General features: G+C 43.0%; 1 protein-coding gene across 3 annotated transcripts in view; it reads right to left on the bottom strand.

The window, feature by feature from the left end:
* LOC138626068 (sodium-coupled neutral amino acid transporter 3-like) overlaps positions 1-19,614 on the bottom strand; it is a 37,297-nt gene extending 17,683 nt beyond the window's left edge. Inside the window, exons 1-5 of one of the 3 annotated variants that reach the window (XM_069707492.1) lie at positions 19,407-19,614; positions 6,054-6,280; positions 4,732-4,764; positions 4,500-4,593; positions 497-612 (exon numbers count right to left, since the gene is read on the bottom strand). In XM_069707492.1, the coding sequence (XP_069563593.1) occupies positions 497-612; positions 4,500-4,593; positions 4,732-4,764; positions 6,054-6,190 (380 nt within the window). In that variant the 5' untranslated portion in view covers positions 6,191-6,280; positions 19,407-19,614. Of the gene's footprint in view, positions 1-496; positions 613-4,499; positions 4,594-4,731; positions 4,765-6,053; positions 6,281-17,933; positions 18,059-19,406 lie in introns of those variants that run through there. The other 2 variants (XM_069707501.1, XM_069707511.1) reach the window with 2 other exon arrangements.
* Between the last annotated feature and the right edge of the window lie 527 nt (positions 19,615-20,141).

Here is a 20,141-nt window from a genome sequence, read left to right as displayed (position 1 = left end):
AGATCTGATGGACATTTTCTTGCGGGTGGTGTGAAGTTCGCAGGTGATTTTACACACGTTTAGTAAATCAGACCCTTTGTTGCTAAAAAGGTCAAAAGACCTTGAGTGCATGTAAATCAGCCACATCTGCAGTCGACTGTGACGTCCTCAACCCCACAACGTTGCCATGGAGACTTTTTTTTTAAAATGTTAAGCCTCACATACGCAGAGACATTGTGGGTATTTTGGGCATCTGTGTTTGCAGTTACTCGTGTTTACAGCTGGTGTAAATGGATTCTAGTGAGTCATTAATCAGAGCTATGATTTTATCCGACAAACGTCTCCGTGCCGTCAGCTTGTGAGTCTGAAACGTGCTCGGCTGCCGGCCAAGAACACGACACAGTTACAGCACGATTACGTGCCGTGTGTGCGACGCAGGAAAGAGCGCGGAGGGGAGAAGGTGAGCGAGACGTCGGTTATGGTTTTGTCACATCGGATGTGTATTGGAGTGACTCACAGAAACAGGACGACTCCTGTGTTGGCCATCGCGTACGCAAGTCCAAGAATCCCACTTCCCATGATGGCGTTGCCCAGGTTGAAGACGGACATCCCAAACGACGTTTTCCCTTCAAACTGGGATTAAAGGAGATGACTAAACATGTTAAATCTGTATTATGATAATACATTTGGAGCGTGCTCAAACCAGCATGACATCACACCCTGCTCATCACTAGACTCCGCCTTCTCCATGGCAAATATATAATTAGAATTGAATTTCATATAATATGTAATATAATGTAGTTTACTGAACTAATAAGAAGGAGTGACTTTAGCTAACAACACCGAGATAACTGATGGACACATTTTATTCACTTTGGATTTGATGAGAGAAGTTGAATGGGAGTCTATGGAGCCGGAGGCTTTTTGGAGCCGACCTCTAGTGGCACTCGCTGGTATTGCAGCTGAAGACACTTCTGGATCAGAACCATTTTACAGACCTGGAAGCTACGAACCTTTAATATCCAGTCTGTAGTTTTATATTCAGTCTGTGGTTTTATATCCAGTCTGTGGTTTTATATCCAGTCTGTAGTTTTATATCCAGTCTGTGGTTTTATATCCAGTCTGTGGTTTTATATCCAGTCTGTGGTTTTATATCCAGTCTGTAGTTTTATATTCAGTCTGTAGTTTTATATCCAGTCTGTGGTTTTATATCCAGTCTGTAGTTTTATATCCAGTCTATGGTTTTATATCCAGTCTGTAGTTTTATATTCAGTCTGTAGTTTTATATCCTGTCTGTGGTTTTATATCCAGTCTGTAGTTTTATATCCAGTCTGTAGTTTTATACCCAGTCTGTAAGTTTTATATCCAGTCTGTGGTTTTATATCCAGTCTGTAGTTTTAGGTTTTATATCCAGTCTGTAGTTTTATATCCAGTCTGTAATTTTATATCCAGTCTGTAGTTTTATGTCCAGTCTGTGGTTTTATATCCAGTCTGTAGTTTTATATCCAGTCTGTGGTTTTATATCCAGTCTATGGTTTTATATCCAGTCTGTGGTTTTATATCCAGTCTGTAGTTTTATATTCAGTCTGTGGTTTTATATCCAGTCTGTAGTTTTATATCCAGTCTGTGGTTTTATATCCAGTCTGTAGTTTTATATTCAGTCTGTAGTTTTATATCCAGTCTGTGGTTTTATATCCAGTCTGTAGTTTTATATCCAGTCTGTGGTTTTATATCCAGTCTGTGGTTTTATATCCAGTCTGTAGTTTTATATCCAGTCTGTGGTTTTATATCCAGTCTGTGGTTTTATATCCAGTCTGTAGTTTTATATCCAGTCTGTAGTTTTATATCCAGTCTGTGGTTTTATATCCAGTCTGTAGTTTTATATCCAGTCTGTGGTTTTATATCCAGTCTGTAGTTTTATATCCAGTCTGTAGTTTTATACCCACTCTGTAGTTTTATATCCAGTCTGTGGTTTTATATCCAGTCTGTAGTTTTAGGTTTTATATCCAGTCTGTAGTTTTATATCCAGTCTGTAATTTTATATCCAGTCTGTAGTTTTATGTCCAGTCTGTAGTTTTATGTCCAGTCTGTAGTTTTATGTCCAGTCTGTGGTTTTATATCCAGGCTGTAGTTTTATATCCAGTCTGTGGTTTTATATCCAGTCTATGGTTTTATATCCAGTCTGTGGTTTTATATCCAGTCTGTGGTTTTATATCCAGTCTGTGTTTTATATCCAGTCTGTAGTTTTATATCCAGTCTATGGTTTTATATCCAGTCTGTAGTTTTATATCCAGTCTGTGGTTTTATATCCAGTCTGTGGTTTTATATCCAGTCTGTGTTTTATATCCAGTCTGTGGTTTTATATCCAGTCTGTGGTTTTATATCCAGTCTGTGGTTTTATATCCAGTCTGTAGTTTTATATCCAGTCTGTAGTTTTAAATCCAGTCTGTAGTTTTATATCCAGTCTGTAGTTTTAAATCCAGTCTGTAGTTTTAAATCCAGTCTGTGTTTTATATCCAGTCTGTGGTTTTATATCCAGTCTGTAGTTTTATATCCAGTCTGTAGTTTTCTATCCAGTCTGTGGTTTTCTATCCAGTCTGTAGTTTTATATCCAGTCTGTAGTTTTATATCCAGTCTGTGGTTTTATATCCAGTCTGTGGTTTTATATCCAGTCTGTAGTTTTATATCCAGTCTGTAGTTTTATATCCAGTCTGTGGTTTTATATCCAGTCTGTAGTTTTATATCCAGTCTGTGTTTTATATCCAGTCTGTAGTTTTATATCCAGTCTGTAGTTTTATATCCAGTCTGTGGTTTTATATCCAGTCTGTAGTTTTATATCCAGTCTGTGGTTTTATATCCAGTCTGTGTTTTATATCCAGTCTGTAGTTTTATATCCAGTCTGTAGTTTTATATCCAGTCTATGGTTTTATATCCAGTCTGTAGTTTTATATCCAGTCTGTGGTTTTATATCCAGTCTGTGGTTTTATATCCAGTCTGTGTTTTATATCCAGTCTGTAGTTTTATATCCAGTCTGTGGTTTTATATCCAGTCTGTAGTTTTATATCCAGTCTGTAGTTTTATATCCAGTCTGTAGTTTTATATCCAGTCTATGGTTTTATATCCAGTCTGTAGTTTTATATCCAGTCTGTGGTTTTATATCCAGTCTGTAGTTTTATATCCAGTCTGTAGTTTTATATCCAGTCTGTAGTTTTATATCCAGTCTGTGGTTTTATATCCAGTCTGTAGTTTTATATCCAGTCTGTGGTTTTATATCCAGTCTGTAGTTTTATATCCAGTCTGTGGTTTTATATCCAGTCTGTGGTTTTATATCCAGTCTGTGGTTTTATATCCAGTCTGTGTTTTATATCCAGTCTGTAGTTTTATATCCAGTCTGTAGTTTTATATCCAGTCTGTGGTTTTATATCCAGTCTGTAGTTTTATATCCAGTCTGTGGTTTTATATCCAGTCTGTGGTTTTATATCCAGTCTGTGTTTTATATCCAGTCTGTGGTTTTATATCCAGTCTGTAGTTTTATATCCAGTCTGTAGTTTTATATCCAGTCTGTAGTTTTATATCCAGTCTGTGGTTTTATATCCAGTCTGTAGTTTTATATCCAGTCTGTGGTTTTATATCCAGTCTGTAGTTTTATATCCAGTCTGTAGTTTTATATCCAGTCTATGGTTTTATATCCAGTCTGTAGTTTTATATCCAGTCTGTGGTTTTATATCCAGTCTGTGGTTTTATATCCAGTCTGTGTTTTATATCCAGTCTGTAGTTTTATATCCAGTCTGTGGTTTTATATCCAGTCTGTGGTTTTATATCCAGTCTGTAGTTTTATATCCAGTCTGTAGTTTTATATCCAGTCTGTAGTTTTATATCCAGTCTGTAGTTTTATATCCAGTCTGTGTTTTATATCCAGTCTGTGGTTTTATATCCAGTCTGTAGTTTTATATCCAGTCTGTAGTTTTATATCCAGTCTGTGGTTTTATATCCAGTCTGTGGTTTTATATCCAGTCTGTAGTTTTATATCCAGTCTGTAGTTTTATATCCAGTCTGTGGTTTTATATCCAGTCTGTGGTTTTATATCCAGTCTGTGGTTTTATATCCAGTCTGTGGTTTTATATCCAGTCTGTAGTTTTATATCCAGTCTGTAGTTTTATATCCAGTCTGTGGTTTTATATCCAGTCTGTGGTTTTATATCCAGTCTGTGGTTTTATATCCAGTCTGTGGTTTTATATCCAGTCTGTAGTTTTATATCCAGTCTGTAGTTTTATATCCAGTCTGTGGTTTTATATCCAGTCTGTGGTTTTATATCCAGTCTGTGGTTTTATATCCAGTCTGTAGTTTTATATCCAGTCTGTGGTTTTATATCCAGTCTGTGGTTTTATATCCAGTCTGTAGTTTTATATCCAGTCTGTGGTTTTATATCCAGTCTGTGGTTTTATATCCAGTCTGTGGTTTTATATCCAGTCTGTGGTTTTATATCCAGTCTGTGGTGCCTGAGATGTGTTTGAACGTACGTCTGTGAAGCGCGTCGTCTTCTTGTCCTCCACCCCCGACATGAACTCCTGGTTCTCCGGCAGGTTGGCCTCCGTGTTTTCAGTTCTGTGAGGGCTGATAATCAGAAACACGGTCATAAGAACAGGAAGCAACCACACGAAACGATCGAGATTCATCTCACGCTCAATCAAAGCCGTTTCTTTTTTTTACAGGCTCTTCCACATGCTCTGGTTCTGATGCTTTCATACATACCTCGCATTCTGAGCACTATTGGCTACAGCCTCCCTACACGCAGCGCGGCGAGAGGTCATCCATCACCCAACGACAGCACAAAGTGGAAAAACAACACCCACAGTCATAAGATAATAAGAGCAGCAGTGACACAGAGAACGGACCGATCATGAAATATCATCTGCACCCTGGAGAGAGACGCTTCAATTAAACCATCTTTTACAGCGATACGGGATGCAGCAGATATTTATACACAAGCAGTGACGTGATAATCAGGCATCCAGCTCTCTGTTATCTGGTAAGTGAGGAGGTAAATGGCACTTAACGGATGCCGGTTGTTCCTGCGAGCCTTCGGTTACGTGACTGTAACTAATGACAACGCTGCAGGCCGACGCAATCAGTCACACAACAACGCACACATATTAGCTGCTGTGCTGAATCTCTCCCTGATGTGTTGTCCAGTCTGTTTCTAATCTCTGAGGGTGACTGGAGTCCAATAACAGCATGTTTTATCTGCTCTCTGTTAGTGAAGGTCAGGTCTTCTGATGCTGGTAAACTCAGAATAATTGGAGACCTGCGACTGACTGAGATTTCTGTTCAGTAAACAGCAGCGGACCTCGAAAATAAGGTGTGTTGGGATGTTTTTTGAAACAACAGCAGCCTCTGACAACTACGAAGGAAGCAACTGTTGCATCTCAATTTCAAGGACGAGTGTTCGGCGGGCTGCATCTCCACGATGTGACGACATCAAATCCCGCCGAAGGACTGTTCCAACGTCGAGTATCTTTCAAGATATTTACAAAGTACTTCATTTAGAAAAAAAAAAATCCTCAGCATCAACAATCCTTTGCATAGGCACAAGGGTGGGAGCTTTTTTGATGACGCACACCTTGAATATAAAGATTCACAGCAGTGGGTGGTTGGAACGCTCTGATTGGCTGAAAGGAAGGAGTCGTTCAGACTTTGAGGGATTTAACCTGGAAGGACTCAAACAAAGATGCATCCTTGAGATTAAGAAACAGACCACATCTGAGGTCATGACAACGACCTCAAACTCACAGCCAGAGTCGTGACGGACTCGAAGGCGGCGCGGCCGCACTAGAGACCTGATTTAACCACGATGGAGTCAATCTGATGATCACGTGAAGGAACAGAAGACACTGAGACATCGACATCCAGAGAAGAGCTGAGACGAGTTCTCCAACATGCAGTTTTGCAGATAAGGAAGTCAGTTTGTACACTTTCTGGAACACTGATCGTTAACTTCCTGTGTTTTAAAAGCCTTGTTGTAGATCTGTAGACGTGACATCAGTGCACGCTGTAATAATTACTGTTATACTCACTTTTCACCGTCCTCTGCCGCCGGGGTTTTGGCCGATGCCGTGATCTCCTCCCCGGCCTCGTGGCCTTTCCCGTTAGGAATAGCGTTCACCTCCGCTGGGCCGGTGTCCACCGTCTCGGCCGGTTTGTCCTCACTCATATCTGCTCCGGTACTCTGTCTGCTGAGATGTGCTGCAGGAACACTTGGCGAGGTCCTCCGAGAGTCACGGTTTTAGTTTCCTCTTCAAATCTGTGAGAAGAAGAAAAAACAAACACAACGTTAGCGTCGCAATTCTGCAACGAAACGTGCCGGTGCAGCTCAGCGTCTCTTTTTACAGCCTTTCAGGTCAAAGACAAACATGAGGAAGAACAATCAGTCATCTCATCGTTCTAAAATCAGAGCCGTGGAATAAATGAAAGGTTGCTTGGTTGTAGAACACAGACAGAGACGTAACGACGGTCTCTGGACAGAAACCAGGACACTTAAAGAAGAGAGCAGAGGACCGACGTGACACCTGCCTCTATGGACGTTGATGACGGTTGTCATTCAGTGCCACCGGTTGCGTAACGTTTAGTGCGAAGCTGACATTGTTTGACACGTCTTTGTTGTGACAACTTAAATATCCCGTAACCTCTGACTCCGACTGGATCCACAGCGTCACCACTGATTTCTGTCTTCTCAACGACAGTCAGTGTCACATGTTCCCGGCAGGTTATGTGATTAATGTGAAGTTGCAAATAACTAACACATCTCAGACAACATCTCCGTTTGCATTAAAAGTGACATAATTACCTGAACGACAATTAATGGAAACGATAGAAGAGTTTTTTATTCTGACAGTGAAGACGACAACGAGAGGAAGCAAAAACCAAAAGCGTTTAGATTTAATTCAATATTTTTTTTAATAAAGCTTACGTCGTGCTGGCGGTCCCAACGCAAACTGCAAAACCACTGAGTTCCTCTCAAGAAAGTCCTGAAGTCCTCCTGAAATAACTCGTAACAACTTTGGAGATTCCAGTTTATATATTTTTTTTTAACATTTTCTTCTGTAACCTGCTGCAAAAGTACACAGCAACTCCCCCGAGAAAGCCGACAGCGAGTAGAAGATTAATTGACACATCAACCGACAGGACGGCGCTCACAGGAAGCAGAGCTTCGAGTCAGCCGTGACACACTGGGCTTTGCATCGGGGCCTCTATTTCCTGGGCGTCCTGCTGCGTTGTCCGAGCAGACCAGCTGTCTCGTGGGGCCCAGAAAGACCCCTGTGACATGTATCTCCTGGATGCCGTTGACTAAAGCCCCCTATCTGGCGGACCCTGAATGATCTCCTTTGCTCTGCTGCATAAACCGCAGCGGAGGCTATAATAGTGACCACGTTGGGGGCCGTGAAGGAGGAACACACAAACCCCAGCACAGAGATAAACGAGAAGAACCAGCCAGGACCAGCTACCAACCAGTTCTAGCCGTCTTTGTGCCTCCATTTTTCTGCTTGTCACTTTTCTATTGGTTTCCTCTTTTATTGAGGGGGGTTCAACGCGGGCACAACGCTCAGGGTTTTCTGTACTACCACTCCTGGCAACCACTCAGCTGTCCCCGGTTCACCTCCCACCGGACTCTTTTAATTGTAGCTTCTTGTAAAAATATCTCGGCACATCAAACACGGTGCGAGGTGAATAAAACCCCGGGTCTTCGGCGAGCAGTTCTCCGAACCTGTCCGACCGTCCACGTTGCTGTGAGCTCCGCTGCGCCGCCGGGCCTCTCGGTGTCTCTGGCTAAAGCCGGGCAACGTGGTCGGGCAGCAAAGCACAGTGCACAATGGCACATGTTGTGCGGTTTCCTGGGAACGGGTTGGAGAACAGTGCAGCTATTGTGCCAGGCATCATTATACTGCCGGGGCCCCCTTGGCTGTAGTTCGCCGGGCCACTCGAGGGGCTGAAAAGGTATTTCACTGGGCTCTAATTGAAAAGACGCCACCTTGAATTCAACAAATGCCAGTATCCTGTATTCATGCACGGTTGTAGCCGAGCTGCTGACAGCAGCGATGGCAGAGGCCGGGCCGCTCTCGTGGGACAAATCACTGCACAGAACCAAGCTGCCACTCAGAGAGTCTACAAATCACAGAGAGGTTGGTGGGAAGGGGGGGGGGACAATGCACGATGGGCTGTCCAGCTACAAGGGTTCTTCCTCAATGGCCTCGAGCAGCGGAGCTTGAAATGTGAAGACCCGACCGGCCCGGTTGTGTCCTCTACAATCATCATGTTCAATAGCAAAGGAACAACACGACATCCAGTCATTCAGTCACAGCCTTGTATTTTTAGAAAGCTTGCTCTCCCCATTCGTCCGAGTTTGGAACAAATGAAGGTGAAACGGAGGCTGCAGAAACACAGCTCCTTAAAAAATATGACAAAGCTTTGGATGCAGAAATACTGACTCATCAGGAACTATTCACCAAACAAAGATATTTGTCCTGAAGTTTACTTGAAGCCATAAATATTTAGGAAAAAGCACACACAGGGTCATTAGATACACGGTTATTTATCTGACAAAATATTTAAACTATAAAGTGGATTAAAGCAATTTCATCAAATTTGTTTATGCATTTCAAACTGTGTCTTTACCTGAAGTCATAATATCACCACAGGGTGAAATGCATTAAAATACTTTACGTTTAAAAGCCACCACAAATAATTAGAACCAAGACCATGAAGAAACGGTTGGTTCTCGTTGCCGAGGCGTCAAATACGGCCGTTTTGTCAAAGCCGCTGGCGTCAGCGCCACGACCACCCGGCTCGGAGACGCTGGTCATGTGACCGAGACAAAAGTACACGTAGGAGGACGGATTGGTCGGATTGAAGCAACGCAGGAAGTTCACCCGGGAGACCGGAGAGGGAGTCCGTGAGAAAGGAAAAGTCGTAACGCAAGTTTCTTTGTAACGTAGATAAAATAACGTACCAACATCAAATTACTTATTTTAACCCACAAAACGATCTTTTCTGAATCCAAACCGAGCAGTTTTGCAGCCACAACTTTCTGCGCATCTCTGAATCGCCAACAGGCTGCAATAAAACAAGCGATGTGACGTCCTGGTTGGACTTTCAGCCCCACAGATCCAAACCATTGTGTTCTGAAACAGAAGTGTTGTGTGTTTGAACTGAAACGCTTTGTTGTCTGCAGACACGATGTCATGCTAACACATATTCTGTCTTCATGAGTAACTGCAGGTTACGCTGATTTAATTTTTATTTTCCAAGAAAATCAGGACGAGGTTTTGAGAATTTCCAAGATTATTTATTTTATTAATGCACAATACAACATTTTCTGCCTCAGTAGAGCTCTTTGTCACAAAGAAAACCAGATTTTTCTAAAGAACAGATGCAAGAACTGCTACTATAAATAAAAGCATGGTTTTACAAAATCAATCAGATGTAAAAATGAAGATTATCTTTATAAATAAAGAGTATGCTCAGGTTGTGATGCTCGCGGTGGGAGGAAGTGAGTGTTTTCACAGCGACAGCAGAGGCTGTTTATTCAAGTCCTCGTCCAAAGCAGCACCTCGGTTTGCCAACACACAGCGAGAGTGTGAGCCTCGTTGTGAAGGCTCTGACGTCAGCAGCTCCTCGGAGACACGTCACCCCGTCAGGGAGGGGGGGGAATTTTCACTCATTATTATTCTTATACTGATACCTGCAGCGAATCACACAGATGATTCATCCTCACTCACTGCCACGTATTCGTGTTTCCAGTTCATTCACTGAATACTGTCATTAAATGTGTGTGTGTGTGTGTGTGTGTGTGTGTGTGTGTGTGTGTGTGTGTGTGTGTGTGTGTGTGTGTGTGTGTGTGTGTGTGTGTGTGTGTGTGTGTGTGTGTGTGTGTGTGTGTGTGTGTGTGTGTGTGTGTGTGTGTGTGTGTGTGTGGGTTGTTTATGCAATGAGTAATCTCAAACTGTAATTCTGACACTTCTGACACCACTTGATGTCATTGCAGTCAGATACTTTTTCTTAATTGCGTCCCCAGTGAGGCTCTCAGACTCTTAATCTGCTGAAGTATGCGTGTCAGTCGTTGATTGTTTTTTCCATCCGGGTCCTTCGATGCAATAAAAGGAGAGTTTACGTGTTTTAAATGTCAACAGAGAGCCTGAATAATCTTTTCTGATGAAGAATTTCTCTTAAAATCATCCATACTGGTCATTTAAACCTATTTCATCACAGCTATTCAGACAAATAAAAATAAAAACTCACTTCATAAATTATTTTTTTATGGTGCTAAAGCTGCCAAAATGTTTCATATTCGCTGTATTGGAAATATGACAGACAACATCCAAAGCAAATTCCTCCTCCTCCCTTCCTGCCCATGAACAGAGAGCGATTTCCTGCAGCTTAACAGATTACACATGACCGTAGTTTCACTGATGAGCTGCTAATAAATCCATCAGCAGACATTTTATTATAAAAGTGAGTTCAGGATGGGCACCGCTGACAGTCAGGATGACGGTGGATCAGATTAGGGCCCGAGCAGGGAATCAGGATCAAACCGCTCCAGTTGCACCCTGCACTCCGGCTCCGGTATAAAAATAGCTGCAGAGGAGTGAATAGCTTCGACGCAACCCGACGTCATGTCACACACACAAAGCCGTGTTTAAAGTGTTTCAGCTGCAACAGCAGCAAACACTCGACAAATGAATCCAGCAACCATCTGCCTGATTCTGGTTCTTCACACAAGGATGAACACTCAAAAATACACGATTAAACAGACACACACACACACACACACACACACACACACACACACACACACACACACACACACACACACACACACACACACACACACACACACACACACACGACTCCAAACAGCTCCGGGCAGGAAAATAAAGCTCATTACAAACGTGTCACTGAGACACAGAGATGTTTACTTTTACAGATATTTTATGTGTTTCTAGACATAAAGAGACAAAAGAGATGCTCAGATCTTTTTATTCTTACTTAGGAATAATAATAATTCTTTATTAACAACTTCTAGGGTTCAACTCACCACAGGGCTGTCAATCAAACAGACACGCCCCCAAAAACAGGTCTTCTTGAATCTTCTTTTCTAATGAATGAGGGATTATTTTCAGATGGACCTCCAGAAAACTAAGAAGAAGGAGTGACTTTAGCTAACAACACCGAGATAACTGATGGACACATTTTATTCACTTTGGATTTGATGAGAGAAGTTGAATGGGAGTCTATGGAGCCGGAGGCTTTTTGGAGCCGACCTCTAGTGGCACTCGCTGGTATTGCAGCTGAAGACACTTCTGGATCAGAACCATTTTACAGACCTGGAAGCTACGAACCTTTAATATCCAGTCTGTGGTTTTATATCCAGTCTGTAGTTTTATATCCAGTCTGTGGTTTTATATACAGTCTGTGGTTTTATATACAGTCTGTGGTTTTATATCCAGTCTGTAGTTTTATATCCAGTCTGTACTTTTATATCCAGTCTGTGGTTTTATATACAGTCTGTGGTTTTATATACAGTCTGTGTTTTTATAACCAGTCTGTAGTTTTATATCCAGTCTGTACTTTTATATCCAGTCTGTGGTTTTATATACAGTCTGTGGTTTTATATCCAGTCTGTGTTTTATATCCAGTCTGTAGTTTTATATACAGTCTGTGGTTTTATATACAGTCTGTGTTTTTATAACCAGTCTGCAGTTTTATATCCAGTCTGTGTTTTTATAACCAGTCTGTAGTTTTATATCCAGTCTGTGGTTTTATATCCAGTCTGTGGTTTTATATCCAGTCTGTAGTTTTATATCCAGTCTGTGTTTTATATCTAGTCTGTAGTTTTCTATCCAGTCTGTGTTTTATATCCAGTCTGTAGTTTTATATCCAGTCTGTGTTTTATATCCAGTCTGTGTTTTATATCCAGTCTGTAGTTTTATATCCAGTCTGTGTTTTATATCCAGTCTGTGTTTTATATCCAGTCTGTGTTTTATATCCAGTCTGTAGTTTTATATCCAGTCTGTAGTTTTATATCCAGTCTGTGTTTTATATCCAGTCTGTGTTTTATATCCAGTCTGTAGTTTTATATCCAGTCTGTAGTTTTATATTCAGTCTGTGTTTTATATATCCAGTCTGTAGTTTTATATCCAGTCTGTAGTTTTATATCCAGTCTGTGTTTTATATCCAGTCTGTGTTTTATATCCAGTCTGTAGTTTTATATCCAGTCTGTAGTTTTATATCCAGTCTGTGTTTTATATCCAGTCTGTGTTTTATATCCAGTCTGTAGTTTTATATCCAGTCTGTAGTTTTATATCCAGTCTGTGTTTTATATATCCAGTCTGTAGTTTTATATCCAGTCTGTAGTTTTATATCCAGTCTGTGTTTTATATCCAGTCTGTAGTTTTATATCCAGTCTGTGTTTTATATCCAGTCTGTAGTTTTATATCCAGTCTGTGTTTTATATCCAGTCTGTAGTTTTATATCCAGTCTGTGTTTTATATCCAGTCTGTAGTTTTATATCCAGTCTGTGTTTTTATATCCAGTCTGTAGTTTTATATCCAGTCTGTGTTTTATATCCAGTCTGTGTTTTATATCCAGTCTGTAGTTTTATATCCAGTCTGTGTTTTATATCCAGTCTGTGTTTTATATCCAGTCTGTAGTTTTATATCCAGTCTGTGTTTTATATCCAGTCTGTGTTTTATATCCAGTCTGTAGTTTTATATCCAGTCTGTGGTTTTTATATATATATACATATATAAATATATGTATATATATATATATATATATATATATATATATATATATATACATACAGCCTTTACCACTTATTTACCAGAAGTCAGAGCTCCTACGTTCCTGCACTAAGCTAGCATGTCAGACTTAACCTCTCATTAACGACCCAAACTGACAAAGCAGCAGAGCATTACTGGGATTAATAGTTTATAATTAGTAACCTTTGTATTATAATCCTTTACACTGCTTGTTGAATACCTCTTTTCCCCAGAATATTATTTAGGAACAGAGAGCAGAGGCTGTTTTGGATACTAAAGGCAGAGTCTTGCTCCTGTAAAGCCGGTTGTAGTTGCTGCACGCCGCCTTTGTGGGGCAGCAGAGGTTTTAAATCCCTCTATTGTAAGCAGAGTACGAGTTTCGTGTCTCTATAACTTTGAAAAGCATCACAGCTGCTGTGCATTTAACTCTTAACAGGAACGGAGCATGTACAAGAGAGGAAAATCATCCTTCAACTGTCTCTCATTAGGCCTCCTTTTCCCATGATCCTCCACTTCCTGCTCCCACTCTCTTAGTCTCTGCAGCAGGCCACGAAGCACCGCTGTGATTAGCCAGCAGGGAGAATAAGAGATTAACTTCTGACTAAGAGTTTTGTATGTCAGCTTGTGAGATGCTCTTCATCTCCAGGATTCCTATAAGCTGCTGAGATGCACACGTCACAGACGATGACACCGTACAGGAGGAGCCTTTCAACATCCACCGTGTGCTGGAGGGTGTTATCCAGTGTCTCAGGCCGAATCTCTAATCCTGATTATTCTGTATGTTTGAGGCAGGAAAAAAAAGGCCGTCATCATTTGCTGATGATTTATAACATTTCTCAGCAACAGATGAATGGTGACGTGTGCGAAGTGACGGAAGTGTGAACTGTAAGTTCATTATCTTGCTTCATATTCAGCACATAACACCTCATGATGTGCAAACACACATAAATAGACAATCTTATGTCCAAATTGTGCAAATGTATTGACAAAAATTACCACACAGATTTTGCAAAATTAACAATAACAATTAAACGTGTGAGAGTTGCTCAAAGGTCGTTCAGTCAAACCAGATTCGGTTTCCGATGCTGCAAATGAAACAGGCTGGTTCAGGTGATTTTCTGACCTTCCCTTCATTTATCGGTCACATCGTCCAATCAGAGCTCAGAGCTGCTCACATGGGGAAATATTGTCACGTTAAAAAGTGGGCGAAACTGAAAGGAAACCGTTTCACATTTAAAGACGCCACCTGACTGGATCTGACTGCTGCACTGTTAAAGTCTGAGATCTGAACTTATATTTGATCTTATTTCATCCACTACGAACCATCAGCCAAGCAAAGGTAACGCAGACTACAGTCTGTCTCCTGCCCTCGTTCACATTGAGCGTTGTGTATCTGATGGATGAAGATGGAACAATTTCTTCATCAATAATGTTTCAAAATAACCAAATCTGTCCTGAGACACGAACCCGACTGAAACCTTGTCAGGACTTGGTGTCGACTAGGAGACCTTGACAGGTGATTATTTTGTTTCCATTCAACTGTTTTTTGAATTTGTGCATTTTTTCCGCGTGAGACCAGAAGTGACGAAGCATCAAGCGCTCGGTCTCCTGCCCGGCTGGCGAGCTGCTGCTCGAGGACGACGGATGTCCTCACCTCAAGGTGAGACCCGGGACCGACAGGGAGGAGGGAGCACCAGCCTGGTGACTCACCAAAAAATGAGATTTATTTATAGAAGCTCACAACACTTCCTGTCACTGTGGCTCAACTCCAACACTGAACCCCCCACAGACAGAAAGGGACAGTAGAGCAGAACCACAGCAGGGAACCGGCAGAGATTAAATACAAACAGTAAAGGAACTCCAACGTACTGCAATCCTCCACGGGGACGTTATTTGCAACCAGATTCTGTGCATAAGTTAAACAGGATTGTGTTTCCCATGTTCATGAGAAGAGCCCATGTGATTCCCCCCCCCCCCCCATATGCTCATCATATGATCGGCGTTAACATATTCGCTGAACATCCAACCATACATGAACTTCCGTGACCTCTGACCTTTCTGTCAACGTCAGCAAACACGTCACGACTCGTGAACTCAAGGCTGATAGAAAATTTAGAGTTCGGAAGTTGTGAATACCACAAGAGGGCGCCGTTCATACGGCCTCTTCTCTGTACATGAGAAATACGACGGCATTTGTTTTAAACATTCTTTAGTTTTGCACCCGCTGAGTGTTTAATGAAGTCCGTCGTACTATGTTTCCCCACCGATGTGTTCCAACAAGCCCCGCCCACCTGACAACTAAATATGGACGTGTGTTCAGAGCAAAATTGTGAACTGTGGTATCTATTTACGATTGCTGCTCGTTTTCTTTCTTTTTATGGATTGATTTTCAAAAAATGTGTTTATGTAATTCAATGCAATCTCTCTTTTCGTGCACCCGTAGCTTTTTCTTTACAGGTGTCACATTTTCTGATCTGACCGAGTCCTAATAAACTGCGTGAAGATGATTAAATCAGCAGAGCTCCTCCTCTTATTCACACAATCCTTTATTAACCACATCTGAATTCACCTTGAATGAAGGTCAAACTGCGACTGGATGTAACACACACACTTCTCCAGGCGTACAGTACAATTATAATTCATCTGTAAAAGCATTTAAGTGGTTAAATGCGTAAAAAGCAGAAATGTTATTCAAGGCTTGGAGGATGCTGAGTGGCGTGTTGCTCCTGAGGTGATGAGCCGCTCTCGAACATGTTTGACGAGTTAATACGTTTCATTACAGACTCACGTCCATGTCAACAGCCCTCTGATGGAGAACAAAGCGTTCACTCCGGATGTGATCTCAGCCCCGCGGCTGCCTGCTTCACACGCTTCACTCTTCGCCTCACTGAACATCACAAGTTAGGATTTTTGCAGATTTTACAAAGAACACAAAGATGTTTTACTTGTAGTATAAAACTGAGCGATGCAGCAGTTTGAATGTCTCCTCTCACTCTCAGAGCGGGTTGGTGGTGAACTGAGCTTCTGCTCAGACACCAGCTGCCAGGAGAGTTGGTGCTAAACTGGCTCCGCTCAAACCGGCCACCGGGGGCAGGCTACGACTAAAGCAGCTTGCTGGATGTTAATTGTACAGAGTCACACCTCCAATTCAGAGCTTCACCTCCATCACGACAAACTACAAACCAGCTTCCAAAAATAGTTGTGACGCTGAGAAACGTCAATGTCTTAAGAAAAATATATGCTCCTTTTAAATTTGATGGCAGCAACACCAAACTAAAAACACTCAAATTTCATTTGATATGTTGTTCTATAATCCACCTTTAACATACCAGTATTACTATTAAGAGAAACATTATGAATTGCTGAGACAGAGATGAAATTCAGATTTGGGTTTCCCCAAAAATGTGTAATTTTACTATTATGCATAAAATAAAATGCAATGTGCACAGAAAATAGCAAATATTTGATCACTTGACAATCAAAATAGTTTAAAATACTAATAAATCTAAACTATGAAAAATATATAAAAGATATAAAAGGATATACAACTCTTTGTTTCCACCAGGTTAAGTTGATGTGATTCAGTTGCACCGTGGCTCCAGAAGCAGGTCGTCTCCAGACTGAACACAGAGGACAGAAACTGTCCCTCCATGCAGACGGTCCTTCCTCATCAATGCCAGCTCTGTCTCCTCCCCATCATGTGCCCCACAACAAAGCTTGACCCTCTGCTGGCTTCTGCAGCGTGTCTCTCTCCTGTTCACTCCTCATCACATGGGGACGGAGGTGGGTGGAGGATGGGGGTGCATCATGGGGACGAATGCATTCACTGAGCTGGAAGTACAACTCACACAGTGTTTAACCACCACCGGAGACATTGTGCTTGCTGACTCTGTCACATGCCACGGAGCCAAGAAAGTCCAAATCAGGACAGAAAGCCGCCGACGTAATCAGATCAATGCACGACTCATCAAATCCTGCACAGAAGTACAACACTGAGGAGACATGAACTCTGACCTGCTGAGGTGAAATGTCCTTTCGAAAATTCAATGGAGTCCTCCAAGTGTCCGCAGCCCGGACTCTGCCCTCTGGCAGCGCTCCTTCACAGGGAAGTCGGGAATTTTTTTTAAATCCCGCTGCACAAAATGAGGCGTACCCCTCTGTGGCCTTTTCCCATTACACACTCACTGTACGGTTACGTAACACCTCCTCAGGCCTCCACGCAACGAGCAGCACACACATCAAAGATATTCAAGACAACAGCACCGGGAACCACTGCACGCCCAATAACACAGATGATGTTATACATGCAGATGGTAATCCAGGGCAGGAATTTCAAACTATATAAAATTAAAATTAAGCAGGAGGCTGCTCTCAGGAGGCCTCGACGTGAGATGCTCCTCGATCTACCGCTGATTACTGGACAGCTCGGTGTTGAGGGTGCAGTAATTCTCCTCCACTTAGAGCTCATCGATCCAACAGGCCGGTGCTTATTCTGAGTGCTGCGACCTCATGCGAGCTGCACGTCCACCGTGATATCCCTCAGTGTGTCCTCAGACACCGAGGGTCTTTAATAATACGGTGGTATGACTGGTGGCGAGCCCGCCTGCCTTTATAGAGATCCATATGATGCCTCTACAGAGCACCAGGCTGAAACTAGCAGATCTTGTGTCTCCCATCTGTCAGTTTTTAAGGACCACAAAGTAGATCATAGATAAAAACATGCAACAGTTTTGTTTGTAACACCAGAGAGAGGAAAAGGTTTTCAGCAAATCCTTCATTTTACCCCTAAAAGCCCCGTGAAAGCTCCAGACCATACAGAGTCTCATGTCCCTTCATAGTTTAATACCAGTGACAAAGTCCCAGCAGGGCGTCCCTTTCTTCTCCCACTCAACTACATTTCTCTCTAAGACTGAGAAAAGCTCTTTATGTTTTCTTTTCATTCCTGCAGACCAGGAACCGCAGCAGGATCCGAATTTATTTCAGAGAGCTTTGATCCGGTTAAAAACAAGAACTTGGCGATTCCCCGAGTCTGTCTGCTCTCATAACGAAGTACAGGAGAGGAGACGTCGACAGTCGTCACCTTCAAGCTGCAGGCTGAAGGAGAAGAAACGCTCTGGAGGAGACGACCGACGGACTGACCTGGGATTCATCATTTTACTCCTTCCGTGTCGCTCCAACTCTTCCCTACTTTCCTTGTCAATCCATACATTTTGTAATCAACCTCAGAGGGATGACATTATCTTTCCAATCTCCAACCCAGTGATGGTACACGTCTGCACGTCCACGTCCACACACACACGTGGACAAATCCAATCTGAGACAAACGGAGGATCTAATCACACACAGCAGATCAAAACCTCAGGCTGAGATTTCATTTTGAGATGCAGAAGCACACACACACACACACACGCACACACACACACACACACACACACACACACACACACACACACACACACACACACACACACACACACACACACACACACACACACACACACACACACACACACACACACACACACACACACACACACACACACACACACACACACACACACACACACACAGGCCAGAGAGAGGAGGCAGACGTGAGCTGCTGCCTGTCAGGTCCAGCTGTCACCGTCTCACCTGCTGCCACCAGCTCTCCCAGTGAGTCATGGAGGAGGAGAGGAGGAGCAGCAGGGTCTCTACAGAAACACGGTCGTAGCCAGCGGACTGTTTCACCACCTTGAGCCCTGCTGGATGTTATTCTATGGACGCACACAGGACAGTGGAGTATCAGGCGTTGCATTAAATCAGACACAAGTGTTCTTATATCTGCATACGATGCGCAGCCTGCTGTCCTTCCTCTCGACCTGACGTCTGACCTACAGCCTGATTTTCCACATCGGGGCTTTAAAGAGCAGCAAACAGGAAGACCAGACGGCACCTGCAGCCACGCGGTGACACGGTGGGCGCCGACCGGTTCATTCCTCCCCAATCTGACTCAACAAGACGTGCAAACGTAAAGTTAAACCATGAGAACCTGCAAAATCCGAGCACGGTGGAGACCCAGTCAGCAGCCAAAGCAAAAGCATTTCAATCCTGATCCGGAGAGCTAAAAGAAAAGTGATCAGTGGAGGGTTAGTTTGAGCTACAGGTCAGAAAGAATGAAGTGAAAAATATGAATCCCATCAAAAAGAAGTGGTTCACTGATTTCACACTGGAGGGTTCCTCACTGAGCTGAGTGATGCTGACAATGTATTCTCTCCAACAAGGAGTAAACATGTAGTTAAGCTGTGGACCAAGTATTCATTCCTGCAGCTTTGCATGAAGAAAGTCCTTCCAGACGGACTGTGTGGAGTCCTAAGGGGGGGGGGGGGGGGGGGGTTGCACACATGAAGCAGATCAAGTGCAGCCCGTTAGTAATGTCACCTCTCCGTGAAACGTCCGAGCAACGTTTATCTCGACCTGACTTTTACTTTGCATGGCTGCTCCCTTTGTGTCCGCGTGACAGCCGACGAGCACATCCATGTTCAAACAGCGTCGTATGTTCCAGCCGCGGAAAAGTTCACCGCATCATGAAGGCTCACACACATCGTGGTGAAAGAAAGCCTGCAGCAGCCTTACCAGAGCAGCGCCGGCGTCCTCCTCCAACTCCAAATATCTCCACAGACGTCTCCTCGGCTCTGCTGCGTCCGACCTCCTTCCCTCCCAGCTGCCTCTGTCATGTGTTCCCTCTCAGCTGTCCCCGTAATCTCCTCCAGAGCGGGATGTGAACGGAGAGTCCGGGTTCCGCCTACCGCACGCACGGAGACTCGGTCCACATTATCGTTGTGTTTAGGTATGTTACGGAGCCGGAGCGCGCGCAGGGACGAGCGAGCGAGCGAGAGAGAGAGAGAGAGAGAGAGAGAGAGAGAGAGATACCCCCCTATTTGGCACGCGCTTTTTTTAATCGTGTTGAAATGATGGATGATTAAACGGCTCTTGACATGCTGGATTATAACTGGTGGCAGGTTTTATTTCATGTGCGTGCGTTTTATCGTCGTGCTTGAGCGCGCGCTATCGGACAAAGAGACCATATACATACATTTATTCAATCTATTCAAACGTTTTATATTTCATTGCTTCAAGAAATGTAACTCCCACTCGACCTATATTTAAATGTCATCCAATCCATTGCATTGTTTGGTAGGTGCATGTTTTTTATTTTGTTATTTTCACCCCCAGTGAACATCCAGCAGTCTGCGCCATGTGCCACCGCCGCTGCTTACGCACGCAGGACGCGCGACGCACGCTGCATTTCTAGGTCACCGCGGTAGCGCGTTGTGATGTCACCCTCCGGGGTTGTCTCTTTTCCACCGT

The sequence above is a fragment of the Brachyistius frenatus genome, unplaced genomic scaffold (assembly GCF_029030835.1).
Source record: "Brachyistius frenatus isolate BFR_SWC_R1_liver_20210118 unplaced genomic scaffold, ASM2903083v1 Contig_4, whole genome shotgun sequence".
In the NCBI taxonomy this organism is placed as follows: domain Eukaryota; kingdom Metazoa; phylum Chordata; class Actinopteri; family Embiotocidae; genus Brachyistius; species Brachyistius frenatus.
Note: the sequence above shows the minus strand (reverse complement) of the source record. Positions and strands in the feature narration are given on the sequence as shown.